This window comes from Geotrypetes seraphini, chromosome 12, assembly GCF_902459505.1.
Source record: "Geotrypetes seraphini chromosome 12, aGeoSer1.1, whole genome shotgun sequence".
In the NCBI taxonomy this organism is placed as follows: Eukaryota; Metazoa; Chordata; class Amphibia; order Gymnophiona; family Dermophiidae; genus Geotrypetes; species Geotrypetes seraphini.
In genome coordinates, this window is record NC_047095.1 from 85,133,171 (window position 1) to 85,151,361 (window position 18,191).

The 18,191-nt window shown below is 42.6% G+C and overlaps 1 protein-coding gene across 4 annotated transcripts in view; it reads right to left on the bottom strand.

Annotated features, from left to right (window-relative positions):
• The window catches only part of RASAL2 (RAS protein activator like 2), a 502,399-nt gene that overhangs the window by 70,779 nt on the left and 413,429 nt on the right, over positions 1-18,191 (bottom strand). For all 4 annotated transcript variants that reach the window (XM_033915463.1, XM_033915461.1, XM_033915464.1 and 1 more), the window contains exon 14: positions 15,010-15,871. In XM_033915463.1, coding sequence (XP_033771354.1) covers positions 15,010-15,871 — 862 coding nt within the window. The remainder of the gene's footprint in view (positions 1-15,009; positions 15,872-18,191) is intronic.

Here is an 18,191-nt window from a genome sequence, read left to right on the forward strand (position 1 = left end):
CTTCCCTCCCCTGGAGGTCTGGCATCTTTCCTTTTTTGTCTCCTTCCACAGATTCACCTTTTCTCAACTACCCTTTTATCCAGCATCTCTTCCTCCTTCCCCACCACCCCAGGGTCCACCATCTCTCCCTTTCTCTTCCCAACTACTAGTATCTCTATCCCCCCTCCACACCATCCCTTGTGTCCAACTTCTCTCCCTTTCTGTTTCTTCCCTCCCTAAATCCCATTGTCCATCATCTCTCTCCCTCTCCTCTATTTTTAGACCCATTATTTCTTCCCCCCCAAAGTCCGGCATATGCATGTCTCTTTGAACCCCCCTTCCCTCCCTGTACTTCTATACCAGGGCCCCCTCCCCTGAAAGTCTATCCCCCCTGAAGGCCTGTGCCACCATCCCTGAAGGCCTGTGCCCCCCCTTGAAGGCTTGTCCCCCCTTTAAGGCCTGCATCCTACCCCTGAAGGCCTGCCTGCCTGTCCCCCCTGAAGGCCTGTCCCACCCCACACCCCGAAGGACTGCTCACCCCAACCCCCGGAAGGCCTGCGTGTTCTCCCTGGCCTCCCACTGGTGTCCAGCTTCCCCCCTGGCCTCACTGCACTGTTTACCTTATAGGAGCAGCCTGCAGACAAGATCGCGGTGCTAGCGATCCTTGCACTACTTCGGGGCTGTTTCCTCTGCCGCGGTCCCTCCCCTCCTCTGACATCAGCAGGATTGCGGCGGAGGAAACAGCTCTGAAGCAGTGCAAAGATCGCTAGCACCACGATCTTGTCTGCAGGCTGCTCCTCAAAGGTAAACGGTGTGGGGAGGCCAGGGGGGGAAGTGGGAGGCCGGGGGGTGGGGAAGCCAGACGCCAGATGAGGGGAACTGGATGAAAAGGGGGGAAGCCGGACAGCAGCACTTCCCAAATGACCCTCCCCCTCTAAAGCAGGTGCGGCAGCGGCTGGCCAGCAAGAGCAGTGCTGCCGCTCCTGCTTTAGGGGGCGAGGGTCAACCGAATCGGGAAGCTAATTTTTTTTAATTTAAATTGATTCGAATCGATTCACCCAAAGTGAATTGGTGAACCAATTCAAATCGTGAATTGGGCAGCAGTAGTAAGGAAGTTCTTCTTCACCCAGAGAGTGGTAGAAATCTGGAACGCTCTTCTAGAGGCTGTCATAGGGGAAAGCACCCTTCAGGGATTCAAGAAAAGGTTAGATAAGTTCCTGCTGGACCAGAATATACGCAGGTACGGCTAGACTCAAATAGGGCACTTGTCTTTGACCTAAGGGCTGTCACGTGAGCAGACTGCTGGGCACGATGGACTAGTGGTCTGACCCAGCAGCAATTCTTATGTTCACTTTTTTTGATACTTTTCATTTCATTTCATATCATTGAAACGAAAAGTGTCAAGAAAAGTGTGGAATAACTTATAAGTTTCATGGCTCTAAATCATTCTTTTCTTGGCTGGGCTGAAAACGTTTCATCAGCCCCTCGTAAAGCATGGCTGGCTCAGTAATGAGTGTAACTGCTGGAACTTTGGCAAAAAAATATCAGTAGCCCTGATTTGAACATTATTGAAAATGTATGGATAGTGATGAAACAGAAGGTGGTGATAAACAATCCAAAGTATGTAGAAAATCTGACACAATGGATCAAAGCTAGTTCTGCAGAAAACTGGCAAGATCAATGCCTAGCACCTTGTTTTGTGCGTCTTTGGAAATCTGTAATACAAATTAAAAAAAGTAATGGCTGCAAACTTTTGACCATGACTGTATATAGGAAAACAATCTAACATGCTGTTAACAGGAATTTCTAAAAGCCACTTGAGCATACGATAAGGAAAATATTTAAAATTCAACTTGAAATTCTTTTCTCCACCTACTCTGTGCATGCAAATAGCAGACTGAAGCAGGGGTCAATCAGTCAGACAATGAATACTTTCTATATGAAAACAAAAGAAGCTTGCATGAAAGCAAAACTGTTTTCAACCACATTACAACACCCACCAGGAAAACAGATAAAGAAAAGTCTTCCTTATATTTCAAAATGCTTAGCAATTTGCATTTCAAAAATGTAAAGAATTTTGTTTGAGAATAAGTAGCTTCTGGGTGCTTGAATAATATGGGGTTATAAAATAATGGCACAGCAAGATTACATTTTATTTTTTTTAATAATGTAGCCATAATCAGGATGAGACACGAAAATAGAACTGAGTGAAGTAAAGCTTATCAGTAGGAAGGGTGGGTGGATATGCAGCCTTTTACCTTGGAAGTGAAAGTTATATATGAAATAGTAGTGCTGAATATAAAGAGTACGGTAAGTTAAATGCTAGCACTGAGACTAGCCAAAGATGAGACACACGTAGAAATTGGCTCAGAGAACCACAAACTCCAAAGATGCGAATATGTAATGGACTTCCAATCAAGTTTTCTGATACCAAGATAAATAAAAAGGGTTCCTAGTCCTTGTCAAAAGTCTCCACCCTGCCTCATTTAATAGCATTAAGTTTACTCAGATAAAATGCATCCCACACACTTAGGGAGGATGTCAATGGTAGCGTCATAGACCTCCAATGGCATGCAACCCTTGCAGTATTATTGTCAAGCATGGTATCACTACCTTAACCATATTAAGTGGTATTGTCTGGAGGAATGTGGAGGAGAAGCAAAATTGGATCAGCAGTTATATAAGTACTGAAACATTTGAGCACATGCATCCTAAAGCTTTTTTAACCAAAGGGCACTCCCACCAGACATGTAAGTATGTGCCCTCTAGGCCACAACCTCACCAACATTTTTAGTCTCCAAAGAGCAGAGATTGAGCCAGGAAGGAGGGAGAATGGTACCATCTATACAGTACTTTGACATCATTCTCCACTCAGTTAGATGAAACAGAAAGGTAAAAAGTATTCTTGTGGGCAACGGGCCAGTCCTGATCCATAAAAGAGCAACACAGATCACTTTTCCAATGACCAAGAAAGGAAGGAGCTTGGTTGAAATAACAGAGCCCAATAAGTCATATAATTTAAATATCAGCTTTTGTTGTTGCAGCCTTTGAGAGAGTATCTCTTCAAGAGGGGTCAACTTATATTGGAGCCCATCTTTGAATAAACAAACTTGAAATCAATGCCTAATTTGCAAGTACTGTATGTATAAAAATTCATTTGAGGAAGCTGGTAATTATGTCTTAAGGCACTAAAGGAGTACAAATGTCCCATGAAAAATAACTGGTAGATGTACATCAAACCCCGATGATCTTATCGCTCATACAAGTGGGAGGCCCAGCCCTGCATAAAAGATGAGAGAACAGACAGTCTAGAAATTTTTCCCACACCCTGTAAGCCAGCAAGATAGTATGTCTAATAAATGAGGAACTATCATATAACAAAGTCTAAATAGTGCTACAGATGTCGTTCCCCCATGACTCATACAAGATAATTAAAACTACAACTGGGAACCTAACTCACTTTGAAACTGTCACCCATGATGACATCACCAAAATACTAGACGCTATTCACCCTTCTGGCTCAAACCTAGACCCTTGTCTATCACACCTCCTAGTGGCTGTTAAAGATGCTTTTATAGATCCATCCTTCCCCTCATTATCACCTCTCTATGAACAGGCATAGTACCTAGAAACTGGAAATCAGCAGTCATCAGACCGATCTTGAAAAAAACCTACACTTAACCCTAATGTGCCTGGCAACTTTAGACCTGTCTCTAACCTACCCTTCATCTCCAAGATCCTGGAAAAAATATTGTTAAACCAATTGCACTCCATCAACAGAAAGGAGACCTATCTGCCTTCCAATCGGGATTCAGGAAATTCTACAGTACTGAAACTATGCTTCAATATCATCTGATGCTGCTGGATCTCAGCTTGGCATTCAACGCTACTGACCGTCCTCTCCTTGTTGAATGGCTTTCTAATATTCCAAGACACTGCACTGTGATAGTTCACCTCCTTCCTGAATAACAGATCCCAAAGCATTCTGCTCAACGATGTACTATCGAAACCGATCAAATACGGTGTTCCACAGGGGGCTCTACTATCCCCCCTATTATTCAATCTCTATATGAGACCTGTCCTAGACATAGCCCGCAAATACCAAATACAGATTCACTCCTTCATGGATGACATCCAACTATATCTACCGCTAGGAGAAACCCGAGATGCCCAAATCACGAAACTCCTAAACTGCCTCTCAGAAATAAAAAACTGGATGTTCATCAACAAATTGCAACTAAATGCCTCTAAAACAGAACTCCTTTGGATCTGCAAAGACACTGCAACCATGCCTGTTCCTTGCTGTGCTGGAACTCGACTACCATAACTGTTAAAACACCAAGCAAGCAGCCTAGGAATAGTTCCTTGACTCCAACCTGCCACTTTCCAACCATATCTCTCAGGTGATATCTTCCTCATTTTACTACCTGTGACAGCTCTGAAAAGTAAGGGACTACTTTTCTGAGTCTGATTTCACCCAGATACTTTATATGCCTTACTACTCTCCCACATGGATTACTCCAATACGCTATTCAACAGTCTCACAGCTAAGAATGTACAACGCTTCCAGTGTGTACAAAATGCAGCAATCAGACTTCTAAAAACCTGCGATCCTGTCTCCCAGGCTCTAGTATGAGCTCACTGACTGCCCACAGCCAAATGTTATGCCTTCAAGAGCCTGATGCTAACGTTCAAATTCTTGCATAACATGGCACTGGCTATGTGATGGCAAAGCTTCCGCTGTACATGCCGAACAGATCCCTCCACTCCCAGGATGAAATATGCCTCAAAATACCTTCTGGTCATGCCTTTCAACTGCAAACCGTCAAACAACGTTCCTACTCTCACTTCATATTGAGCCACTGGAATCAACTGCTCCCACAGATCAAATCCCTCGAAGGACTCCTCAACTTTAGGAAAGCAATAAAAATATACCTCTTCTTCACCTAACTTTCCCCCGCCCCCACCCCCGCCCATGACCAATGATTAGAAAGAAAGTATATCGGTACTAGAACTCGGTATGTGTTGCGTTAGGACAAAAACTTGAAAAATCTGCCACTGTAACTATGGCAAATTTAACCTGTAAACTGTACATTATGTATACTGGTATTAGATCCCTAGTGTGAAACATAGAAACACAGAAAGTGACGGCAGAAAAGGGCCAAGGCCCATCAAGTCTGCCCACTCTATTGACCCACCCACCTAGCTATCCTTTGAGAGATCGCACTCTGATGATCCATCCCCTCTTAGAGATCTGACATGAGCATCCCATCTGTTCTTAAAGTCTGGCACGCTGCTGGCCTCGATCACCTGTACCGGAAGCTCATTCCAATTTTCAACCACTCTTTCGGTGAAGAAGTACTTCCTGGTGTTGCCATGAAACTTCCCGCCCTTTATTTTCAGCGGATGCCGCCTTGTGGCCGAGGGTCCTCTAAGAAAGAAAATATCATCTTCTACCTCGATACGACCAGTGATATACTTAAACGTCTCAATCATGTCTCCCCTCTCTCTACGTTCTTTGAGAGAGTATAGCCGCAATTTGTTCAGCCTTTCTTCGTACGAGTTAGAATAAAAACTTGTATTAAAAAAACTTGCACTGTAAGGATAAATATGGCAAATTGTAACCTGTAAACTCTATAGTATGTTCATTGGTATGTATCAAGTTAGGATACAACCTTGTAGTGCAAACTTGTACTGTAACTATGTCAAATTGTAACCTGTCAACTGTATATTATGTATGTTTACCTGGAACCCATTCTGAGCTCTTTGGGGAAAATGGGATTAAACAAATTAAATAAATATATAAATAAATAAGGTATACTAAAATGGATGGAAGTGGACAAATGACTGGTTGAAGTGAATGCATTGTACACCAGGAACAAAATCTCATCCATTTGAACTGATAACACTGCTAAGTATAAGATTTTCTAGACACTTCAATGATAGCAGCTGAGAAGAAAAAAGCATTTACTTGGTTGATGAAAGAAACCATGCTGTTGGTGCTAACAATCAAGAATTGGGATGAAGGAGGGATCCCTTGTTCTGTATTCGTAATGTTGAGAATAGCTGCAACTTGCATGGTTCCTTGGATGGGTGCTCTAGGACAGTGTTTCTGAACTCGGTCCTGGAGTACCCCTTTGCCAGTCAGGTTGTCAAGATATCCACAATGAATATGCATAAACTTGATTTGCATATACTGCCTCCACTATATGCAAATTTATTTCATGTATATTTATTGTGGATATCCTGACAACCTGACTAGCAAAGGGGTACTCCAGAACCGAGTTCAGAAACACTGCTCTAAGAGGAGTGGGAACCACGGTTGACATGGCTGAGGTGCTATGAGTATCAAGGTGCCTGCTCTTGGCAATTTTTGATTAAATTTTTCCTGATGGGGAGGAAATGCATAAAGGAACTTGTCTCCCCAATGAATGAGGAAAGCATCTGATTCCAGACAATTGGGGGTATAGAGTCTGGAGCAGAATAACAGAAGTTTGTTTTGGAGAGAAGTGAAGAGATCTGTGTTCAATGTCCCCCAGGTGGAGAAAATATGATGCAAGATGGTTGAGAGACCATTCATGGGGTTGAAGAAGCCTACTAAATTTGTCTGCTAATACATTTTGCTTTCCCGTTAGATATACTGCCCTGAGAAGTATGCTGCAAGCAGTTGCCCAAGTTAAAATCTGGATTGCTTCCATGAAAAGGGGGTGAGAGCCTATGCTCCCTTGCTTGTTCAGATAAAACATGGAAGAGTCTGTCTTGGAATGTTTTAAAAGCATTGACTATTGCCTGTAGTTCTAGAAGACTGATACAGAGCATTTGCTCTTGGTGAGAGTATACTCCTTGAATGTGGAGGCCCTCCAGATGAGCACCCAATCCTAATATCCTGAAGCATTTGTCCTTATGAGTTTTTGGAGATGACGGGGCTGAAAAGGAAGACTTCGAGTGACATTGTGAAGATTTATTCACCATTGGAGAGAGTGGCAGAGATGCAGGGTGACTTGGTTTGGAGCAGACAAATATCCCATGGCTTGAGACCATTGGGTTGACATGGTCCATTATGGGATTCTGAGGTGAAGATGTAAAAACAGGGTGACATATATAGTAGACACTTTGTCAAAGGTAGCATCTGATGTACAGTAATGTGCAAAAGGGTTGAGATTGCTTAACACAGGTAAATCAGATAATTGACTGCCTTGGAAGAAAAATTCAACCTTGTGTAGAAGGTAAGAGAGCTCCTATAAACTGCAGTATCTGAACTGGATGTAGATGTAACTTTTGGTAGTTGAAAGCAAACCCACGGAGCTCCAATAGATGAATGGCAATCATGGCATGCTGAGCTAGTTTCGATGAAGATGCTTTGATCAACCAGTTATCCAAATAGGAAAATACGCGAAACTCCTGTGAGCAAAAGGCTGCCACCACTACCACTAGACATTTCGGGAAGACTTGGGGGGCTAAAGCCAGTCTGAAGGACAAGACTTTGTACTAGAAGTGTTAAGTTCCAACTTGAAAGTGAAGACGCTTTCTGTGAGCAGGTAGGATGGCTATGTGAATTTAGGCCTCTTTGAGATCTGTAGAACAGAGCCAATCAACTTTTTCTAGGAGGGGTAGACGAGTTCCCAGAGAGACCATGTGGAACATCTCTTTCAGCATGTATTTGTTTAGGCCACTGAGGCCCAGAATAGGTGGAAGATCTCTGGGTTTTTTTGGTATTAGGAAATACTTGAGAGCAGAACTCCTGGCTTCTCTGCTGCAGAGGTACAGGTTCTGCTGTGCTTTAGCTGGAGAAGGGCCAAGAATTCTTAGTGAAGGAGGGTCTCCTGAAGGGGGTTGAAAAGACTCTTTTGGAGGGTGGTTTGGAGGTTTTCTGAGCAAGTGTATGGCAAAGCCCTAGGCGACAATTGGAAGCACCCACTGGTTTGTTGTTATAATAAGAGTCCAATGTTGATAAAATTAAATTAATCCATCTTCGATGGGAAGATTGTGAGGAAGAGTAAGGGGAATGCTGGCACTGCTATCTAGAAAGGAGTTAAAAAGACAACTGCTGTTTGGATTGAAACTGAGGTTGTGATTTTTGTGTTCTTTTTTGTCTTGAATAAGGTTGCTGAGGAGCATGCCTACAAGATAATGAAGGTGGCTTATTGTAACATCTTTTGGTGTTATTCTGCCTCACCAGATGTTCTATTATATCTTCTAGATGAAGAAGAAGATTGAGAGGTTTGTGATTTAGATAAAGTTGTCAAGGTATTTATGTTTTTGATCTTATCTACAGTCTCTTCAATTTTTTTTTCTCCAAACAGATCATTTGCCTTACATGGGACACTAGAAAGGCATTCCTAAATTGATGTTTCCAGATCAGAAACTCAAAGCCAGTCCAAATGGCACATTGTAATTGCTACTCCAGACATTCTGGAAGAAATATCAAAGGCATAAAAAGTTTCTCCAGTCATGAATTTTCTAGTAGTAAACAAGTTCTTTGATAATTTTTGAAACTGTTTTAATTTGTCTGGAGGGGGTGAGAAATTCCTCAAACTCTGACAGTAGTTTTAGTAAAGATTTGAAGTAAATGGATATGTAAAATTGGTAGTCCATAATTCTGTTAAGGAGCAGAGATGAATGGAATATGCACTTTCCAGAAGAGTCCAATGTCCTAGCTTCTCTGACTGGAAAAGGAAAAGTACGTGAGCTTTGTGAACGCATGACGGCAGATTCCAAAAATGTTGAAATTCAGCTCTAAGAACATAAGAACATAAGAACTGCCTTCTCCGGATCAGACCTTCGGTCCATCAAGTCCGGCGATCCGCACACGCGGAGGCCCTGCCAGGTGTACACCTGGCGTAATTTATATTCCACCATATCCTTATATGCCTCTCTTAAGGAGATATGCATCTAGTTTGCTCTTGAAGCCTAGGACGGTAGATTCCGCAATAATCTCCTCTGGGAGAGCATTCCAGGTGTCAACCACTCTCTGAGTGAAGCAGAACTTCCTGACATTAGTCCTGAACCTGTCCCCCCTTAGCTTCATTACATGTCCTCTAGTCCGTGTCAAATTGGACAATGTAAATAATCTTCTCTGCTCTATTTTGTCGATTCCTTTCAGTATTTTGAAGGTCTCGATCATATCCCCACGCAGTCTCCTTTTCTCAAGGGAGAACAATCCTAGTGTTATAAGTCTGTCCTCGTATTCCAGTTTCTCCATACCCTTCACCAGTTTTGTTGCTCGTCTCTGCACCCTCTCCAGCAGTTTTATATCCTTCTTTAGGTAGGGAGACCAATGTTGGACGCAGTATTCCAAGTGTGGTCTGACCATTGCCCTATATAGCGGCATTATAACTTTCTCCGATCTACTCGAGATTCCTTTCTTTATCATGCCCAACATTCTATTTGCCTTCTTTGCCGCTGCCGCGCATTGTGCCGACGGCTTCAGGGTCCTATCTATCAGCACACCCAGGTCCTTTTCTTGTTCACTCTTCCCCAGAGTTGCACCTGACATTGTATACTCGTATTCCTTATTTTTATTGCCTAAATGCATTACCTTGCATTTCTCCACATTGAATTTCATCTGCCATTTCTCCGCCCATGTTTCTAACTGACACAAGTCGCTCTGGAGTTTCTCTCTATCATCCTGCGATCTGATTGCCCGGCATAGTTTTGTATCGTCTGCAAACTTGATGATCTCACTGGATGTTCCTTCCTCTAGGTCATTGATATAAATATTAAAAAGGATCGGCCCAAGTACCGAGCCCTGGGGCACACCACTAGTCACTTTCTCCCAGTCGGAGAACTTCCCATTTATGCCCACTCTCTGCTTTCGGTTTTCCAGCCATTTGCCTATCCATCTTTGTATATCCCCCTCTATGCCATGGCTATGTAGTTTCCTGAGAAGTCTTTCGTGTGGAACTTTGTCAAACGCTTTCTGGAAGTCCAAATATATTATGTCCACCGGCTTCCCACTATCGATTTGCTCGTTCACGGTCTCAAAAAATTGGAGTAAATTAGTCAAACATGATTTCCCTTTCCTGAATCCATGTTGACTGGGTTTCATTAAGTCATATGCGTCCAAGTGCCGGACTATGCTATCCTTGATCAGTGCTTCAACCATCTTGCCAGGGACAGACGTAAGACTCACAGGTCTATAGTTGCCCGGTTCCCCTCTCGATCCTTTTTTGAAAATTGGGGTGACGTTCGCTATCCTCCAGTCGTCCGGTATCTGTCCAGTTCTGATTGTCAGGTTTGCAAGTTTTTGCAATAACTCTCCGATTTCAACCTTCAATTCCTTTAAGACTCTCGGATGAATCCCATCCGGTCCAGGGGATTTGTCGCTTTTAAGTTTGTCGATCTGATAGTATATCTGGTCTAAGTCCACTTCAACTGTGGTGAGGCTGTCTTCTATTTCTCCTGCAAACACTTTCTCCGCTTCAGGTATTGTTGAGGTGTCCTCCTTCGTAAAGACGGACGCAAAGAAGGAATTTAGTTTGTCTGCGATTTGTTTATCTTCCTTGACGTACCCTTTTCTTCCCTGGTCGTCCAGGGGTCCCACTGCCTCTTTTGCAGGTTTTTTCCCTTTCACGTATCTAAAGAAGGGCTTGAAGTTTTTGGCCTCCTGGGCTATTTTTTCCTCATATTCCTGTTTTGCATTCCTCACCGCCTTGTGACATTTCTTCTGATCATCTTTATGTTTGTTCCAGGCTTCGGTTGTCTTTATGCATTTCCATTTTTTGAAAGAGTCCTTCTTTTCTTTTATGGCTTCCTTCACCTGTATGGTAAGCCATGCCGGTTCTCTTTTGCTCTTTGTTCTCCGATCTTTGGAAATCTTCGGAATGTAGAGATCTTGTGCTTCTGTGATAGTATTTTTCAGTAGTGTCCATGCCTGATCAACCGTTTCAAGTTTGTCCATCATCTTCTCGAGTCGTTTTTCTACCATGGCTCTCATGCTATCGTATTTACCCTTTTTAAAGTTCAAGGTGGTGGTTAAGGTTTTGGCATGTTTCCCTTTCCTGATGTGTAGTTTAAAGTTGATTACATTATGATCACTCGTTCCCAGTGGAACTATGACTTCCACTTCTGTTATCGGTCCTGTGAGGCCATTTAGGACCAAGTCCAAGGTGGCGTTGCCTCTTGTCGGCTCTTTTACCATTTGTTCCAGGAAGCAATCCCCTAGCACCTCCAGGAACTTGGCTTCCTTGCCGCAGTTGGAGGTTGCTAGTTTCCAGTCTATCCCTGGGAAATTGAAGTCTCCCAATATAATTACATTGCCTGTCTTGCATTCTTGTTTGATTTCCTCCATCATTTCTGCGTCAGTTTCCTCCGCCTGTCCTGGTGGACGATAGTAAAGGCCAATTTTCGTATCTGCGCCATATTGACCAGGAATTTTGATCCAGAGTGACTCAAGCTTCTCTTTCCTTTCTGTTTTAACCATTTCAACAGAATCTATCCCCTCCTTAACATATAGAGCAATACCTCCACCTTTCTGCCCTATTCGATCTCTTCTATACAGTTTGTATCCCTGTAGTACTGTGTCCCATTTGTTTTCTTCATTCCACCATGTTTCTGTTATGCCAATGATATCCAATATGTCACGTCTTGCTATTGTCTCTAGTTCCCCCATTTTGTTACCCAGACTTCTAGCATTTGTATACATACATCTAAGTTCTCTTCGTGTTACCTTTTTGGACCTTCTACTCTTGGCCGTCCCTGTAGCTTCAATTTTGGTATCCTTTACTGCTCCTGTGTTATCACCCTTTTTTGCTGTGTGGTCGTCCCCTCCTATGTCTGAGTTGTCCCTTCCTGCTTTTTCTCCCTTATTGGCTGTGAGGTCGTCTTCTCTTGTGTAGGTGTAGTTGTCCTTGGCTTCTTCGTCGGGGCATCCTGCTATCCGTACCATCGACCGGTGGTCGACTGTCGGCTTTCCCCTATCTATCAGTTTAAAGCCTTCTCGATTGCCTTCTTCATGTTGCCTGCCAAAACTCTTGCTCCTTCCTTGTTGAGGTGTAGTCCGTCCTTTCTGTAGTACTTGCTTTTTCCCCAGAACGCCGTCCAGTTGCGCACGAAGTCGAAGCCTTCTTCTTCGCACCATCGTCTCATCCAGGCATTGATTACTTGCAATTCCCCTTGTCTCTTTCCATCCGCTCTTGGTACTGGGAGGATCTCGGAGAAGGCCACCTTCACCTCCCTGATCTTCAGTTGTCTTCCGAGAAAGCGGAGCTGGCCCTTCAGCTCTTCCCTGTCATACTTCCGCCCGCTCACATCATTTGTCCCCACGTGGATAAGTACAGCGGTGTCCTCTCCCCCTGCTCCATCTATGATCCTGGAGATCCTGTTGGTCACATCCTTCACTCTTGCTCCAGGCAGACAGGTGACAACTCTGTCCTCTCTTCCTCCTGCGGTGTAGCTGTCCACATGTCGTATGATGGAGTCGCCTACGATGATCCCCATCTTCTTTATTCGGGAGTTCCTTGGGGGGCGTTGGTCCACGTCCTTGGAGTAGGGCCAGTCTTCCTTCTCCAATGATACTCTTGAAATTGTTTCCTGTTCTTTGGGTGGGGCGATGTCTTCCTGTGGTCTCACTATTCCTCCTGGTGTGCGGTTGTCTCCTACCTCGTCTTCGGTTTCTTCTGTGTTTGCATGGGTGTCTTCTCTCCTCACATCGGTTTCCTGAGTTTCCTGAGTACTCTCTACATGGTGCTGATGAGCTTCCTCTATGAACATTTCTAGTTCCTTGACATCGTCGTTTGGGCTGTACTCCACTAGAATCTTCTCCTGTGCTCGGATTCTGTCTTCGAGTTCCATCACTGTTCCTTCCAGTAGTCTTACCTGATATTTCAAGCTATCCATCTCCATGCATCGATTGCAAATGTATGCCTGGATCCCCGAAGGGAGGTAGTCATACATATTGCAGCCGATACAGAAGACCGGAAAGCTCACCTTCTGACTTCCTTGGGCTTCCATTTCTTGCTTCCCTTGTGTGTGCTTGTGTCCCTTGTCCCTAGATATGTTTGAATTCTGTACATTATATCTATTTTTCTAAGAGCCACTTGGACTGATAGGGGAGTCTCCCAATTGCATGACTTGTTTAAAGGTACTTTAATGCATTCATTTAATGCTTCAAAATCGAGGAATTCATAAAGTTCAAAATGAGGTTCCTCCTCTGTTTCCATCTTGAAAGGAAGAGCTTGTCCCAGCTGCCTCATGAAGCCAGTAAAATATATACTTTCTGGTGGAGATGTGCGCCATTGAGGAGGAGGGGAAGGATCATTAGACATACCGTAGGATTCTTCTGTTGAATCCTCATCTGAGCAGTTGGAGATATCCGAATCAGACTCCTCGAAGTACTTCTTATTAGGGGAATTAGGGAGTGTGCATCGAGAGGAGTATCAACTGTGCACTGAGGTGTGGGTTGATGTTCCTAGACAGAAGATAAGTCCTCCACCGATGACGATGGATAAATTGAATGGATTTGTGACTTCAACTTCAATCAACGCTCTGATGTATCCTTGGGCTGGGCTGAGGCAGACATGGAGGCCTTTAATGCCTGTGAACACTATGACTGCAGTAACCCCGACTGACAATTAATAGATGTTCCGTTTTGATGAAAAAATAAATGGTCACGTTATTCATGTCCGATGCTCTGGTTGCAGTGTCAATGCACTCTGCACCGATGCTGAAGTCATAGGAGCTGAATGTTGAGTTCAGAGTCCTCCACCATACTGGACGTTGATGTGGTATTGAAAGGTTTTTCAAATTGAAGTTTATAGACTTTGAGTTAACTGTTTTGCATATGTCCTTATGTTGAGAACCTAGACATTGGAAACACTAATTATGTGAGTCAGAGCCTGAGATGGTCCGATTATATTGAGAGCATTTTTAAAAGTCACTTAGAACAGTCTTTGACATGGAGGGAAAACATAAATCAAAGGGCACAATGACCCAGGAAGCCCGAGTGAAAAGTATCCAGAAAATGATCGATGCTCCTGGGTAAGGAAGAAGCTCAAGATGGCCTGAAGGCCAAAAAGTGAATAAAGGATAACATTAAATTAAAAGTCAGGCTAAATACTGGAACACGATAAAAACAAAAAATTATTAAGAAAGCTAAGGATGGAAAGACACAAAAAACTTGAAAAGTTTGACATACTGAAGAGAAAATTTAAGACAGATTCTCAGCTCTGTGGAAAATGAAGAGCTGATGGTCCTGAGAGCTGATGCTGGGCGGGAAGGCACTAGAACGCATACGGTATGAGCACTGCCTGATAATTTAAAGTGACAATGTACTTGGTAGTGTCCCTATTGGATTCCATTGATGACATCACCCACATGTGAGATTATTATTGCCTGCTTGTCTTTGGAGAAACAAGAATATCATGAGGTACTATGATAAGAATGGCTGCATTGTGAAAAAAAGACAGTATTACAAGAATATCAAATTAAAAGCAGAAAAGAAATAGAATAAGTGAAGTAATTTCAAACTACCGTACTCTAAATCTTCAATACTAAACAATGATAGAAAATATAGAAAAATGTGACAATTTAATGGTATTTCATTATAATAGAATTGTTTTTAAGATACATGGCTATAGATTCCTTAAATGACTAATGGGGCTCCTTTTACTAAAGTGTGGTAAAGTTCTGCAGTTTCTGTGAGTATTAAGTTCAGATCCTGTGCACCAACTGTTGAGGTCATTCCCAGTATCTTTCTATTTAGTTAACACACAGAAACACTCTACTGAATAGTAATGATGTACTTATGAGGCAGTAAATGCATATGTGCTACCGGTCATAAGTAAGTGTGTGATAAGTGTTCATGTACTAACTGCACAGTCCGTGCCCAATCTCTGCCCTGTAACAGGTTATAGCACCAAAATTAGAATGCACTGTTATGCCAGCACAGCAATGGATACCATAGGCTGCATGTTAAGTTACTTCACGCTAATTCATGTACCAACTGCTTACCATTGTGTACTACTATTTCTTGCTGCTTCCTCTCATCATCATTAAGGCTGTTTAAAGAAGTGCTTTTCAAATTGTTCTTACCTGCTGGGTCTGTTGCCGGTGAATTGCCCTCACTTTTGGAACAGGGCTGTCTCTGGAGGATGAGGACTGCTGACGAGACCGACTTCCATTCTGCACTTGCTCTGCTAGCATTGCTCCTGAGATCATAGACATACTCCCTGTGCTTCGTAATGAAGCATTCTGTGGTAAGGATGGTGGTGCTTTTGACCTGGCACCAAGCCCAGCTTGGTCCGTTTTGCGGATCTGTGCCTGTCCAGTGCTGTTTTGGCGGGGAAGTGCAATAGGTATGTGTCTCTCTGTTACAATATGCTGTCTAGTAAAGTCTTCACTCTGTGTACTGCGTTTGGAGAAATCCTCCATACTGCTATTGCTGGGCCCACTGAGGATGAATTCCTCACTGTTGCTTTGGCTCCGAGAACTGGCAGTGCTCAAATTCTCTAAGCTAGAGTCCATAGAAGCTTTAGGAAAGGCTGGAGGTGGATTGTTGAGTTGGTACACTGGGTTCTGAAAGGACAAGGGTTGAAGGCTCCCCTGCTGATTCAATGCTGGGTGTAATGGCCTCCTGACTTGTGGAGCACTCAGTGGGGTGCTCTGCGTCTCCCGCAGCTGTCTGATATTGGCCACTTGTGGGATGGAAACCTGACTGCCAGTAAGGCGCAAAGGTACCTCATGTACAACAGAAGTGCGATCACTGTGAGTGCCATGTGGATCCTGGAGGTCCATAAGAGAGATACTACGTCCATTGGGCATAATGTTCTCTCTCTCATCTTTATCAGAACATGCCATACTTTGGGTGGAGGTCTGCTGGACCAGTACTAACGATTTGCCCTTAAAATAGCCATCTGTGCTTTCCAAGGTTGGAGACTTCAATTTCAGCAAATCACTGTGGAGGAATAATGAATTTTTACTAGCTTTTTTCCAGCTGTTATACACGCAAGAGATAACACCTTAAGAAAAAGTTTCAAAGCCATTCCCATGGCTAACAATATTTTATCCAAGAAAACAGGCTATCTGAAAACTCTCTCACCCTGTGTAACAGACACATTAGATGATAAATGAAAGGGAGGCCCTTGGGATACTTTTTGTCTGAAAAAGTATCCTAAGGGCCCCCCCAAAAAGCAAACATCTGTTGAATACTTTTTTTACTCGGGTAATTTTCAAAATAATACAAGCATATTTTCTGAAAACTGGTGCAAAGGTGATGGGAAAAAGTATATGCATCTATATAAATAGCAAGAAAGCTATTCTCAAAAATATTAGCAAAAAAGTCAATTGTTAATGTGCAAGAATCAATTGCTAGTATGCAAAACAATATATATATATATGTATGTATATTTATTTCACTATTCTGTACTGAGCGTTAATTACATGAGCTACAAGGATTTAACCCTCCTTGAAATCAACCAGCAATGATATCTCTAGAAATTCAGGTACTGCATCCTGCAAAAACAAGTACCATCTTGCTTTACTGTGATTATGACAGTGAACTTTACTCTCCTAAATATACATCTCTTTCACTGATCTATGCATGGGAAGATTAGGTTCTTGCCTTCTTTCTAGTATAAAGGAACATGAGTCTTGACCAGTGGAGTTATTCACCTCTACCCGTGAGTTTTGCAGAAGTAATCATCTATAGATTTTCAGCTCCGCCTCTTGTATCAGTGGGCAGTACCCCATCTCCTCAATTCGTACCAAAGCAGTTGATCACCACTAAGAGAGGAGAAATAGCAAGTCAAAGTTTTTCCGCTCTGCAACAAAGACAATTAATTAACTAAACCCCATGAAACTTAATATAAACAAGATGGAACCAAACAAGCCACCTACTTGAGTGCAACCAGCACTAACATTTATATAGTTGTTATAGGCTTTGCCACAGACTGCCATAGCGATCTATCACATCACTTATTGTATATGCTTGACAGTAGAATAAAAAAACCCTCATCTTTATGCTCTCTAGGCTGCTATAAGTCAAACATTTGGAGACACACATGCATGTCTGAGACATGAGCAGTAGTGGCTCGTGGCCAGTAGGGGGTGATATCTATGGGACGGTAATGGAATGGACGTCAGGACATGATAGTGCAGTATTTTGTGGAATTTTCTACAAAAGCGCCTGCTTTTCGTATGATTCTGGGTAACTCTAGTTAGATACAAGCATATGTGTTAGTTAAGGCCACACCCAATAGAAGCGTACGAAAAATTGGTGAATATAAATCTGAATATGGATGTAGCCAAGGCCAGAAAAACACACTATAGATTAATATTAAGGAAAAGCATAATAATATTCTTTTTATGTACTTTGCTATTAGGCTAAATCATAAAGGAAATCAGGATATACATGGACTCCATTTTGTTCTCAGTCTTTCTGTATCTTCTGCTTGGCTTTACTCCATTTTGTGTTCAGCCTAAGTCCCTAGCCTTTGTTCAGGGTTTTCCCGCTTCTAGCCTCGTGGTTCTAATTGATACCAGATGTGCCTTAAGCTGGTTAGGAAAAGTATATTAGATTTCATATTCCAAACTGAGATATAACATGCATTAAATGTGAATGAAATACATGGTCTGAAAGAATGGAGGGGGCCCTGAATATGTGGTGATATGAATGATTTGTTAAAGGGGTACTTAAAATGAAATGGTTTATAAAAAGAACACTAAGGAAAAATCCTGAGCACAACATCTGGAAATAATTAGAGTCAGAAACTGTAGCAGTCTCAAGCATAGGAAGGGGGGCATTGGAAGCCCACACTTAGGACTGTGTAGGTGTAACATGAAGCTGCTAAGTTCAGAGAGAAGGGGGAAACAGCCCCTCCTTCTCCTTTATTGTAATGACAGGGAGAGCTGAGAATATCTCAGCACTTAACAAATGCAGGTTCTCTTAATATACCTTTTTGAAAAGGACAAAAAGAATATTGGATATGTAATAAAATGTTAATGTATATTCAGAAATGAATGTAAACAAAACAAATATGATTTCTGAAACTTTTAAGCATGTAGAGGAATTTTCATTGTCTAAATTTAAAGACCACCTCTGTTAGTTTGGATTGGCCCACGGCTAATGATGTCACAATGGACTGAAGGTATATATTGGGGAGCTTCAAAGTATCGAGCTGAGATCGTTATCAGAAGGCCAGCATTTTGGCAACTATAACGATCTCCCGTTAACGCAACTAGCTTTTGAGTTCCATGATGAAAAATAAAAGCAATAA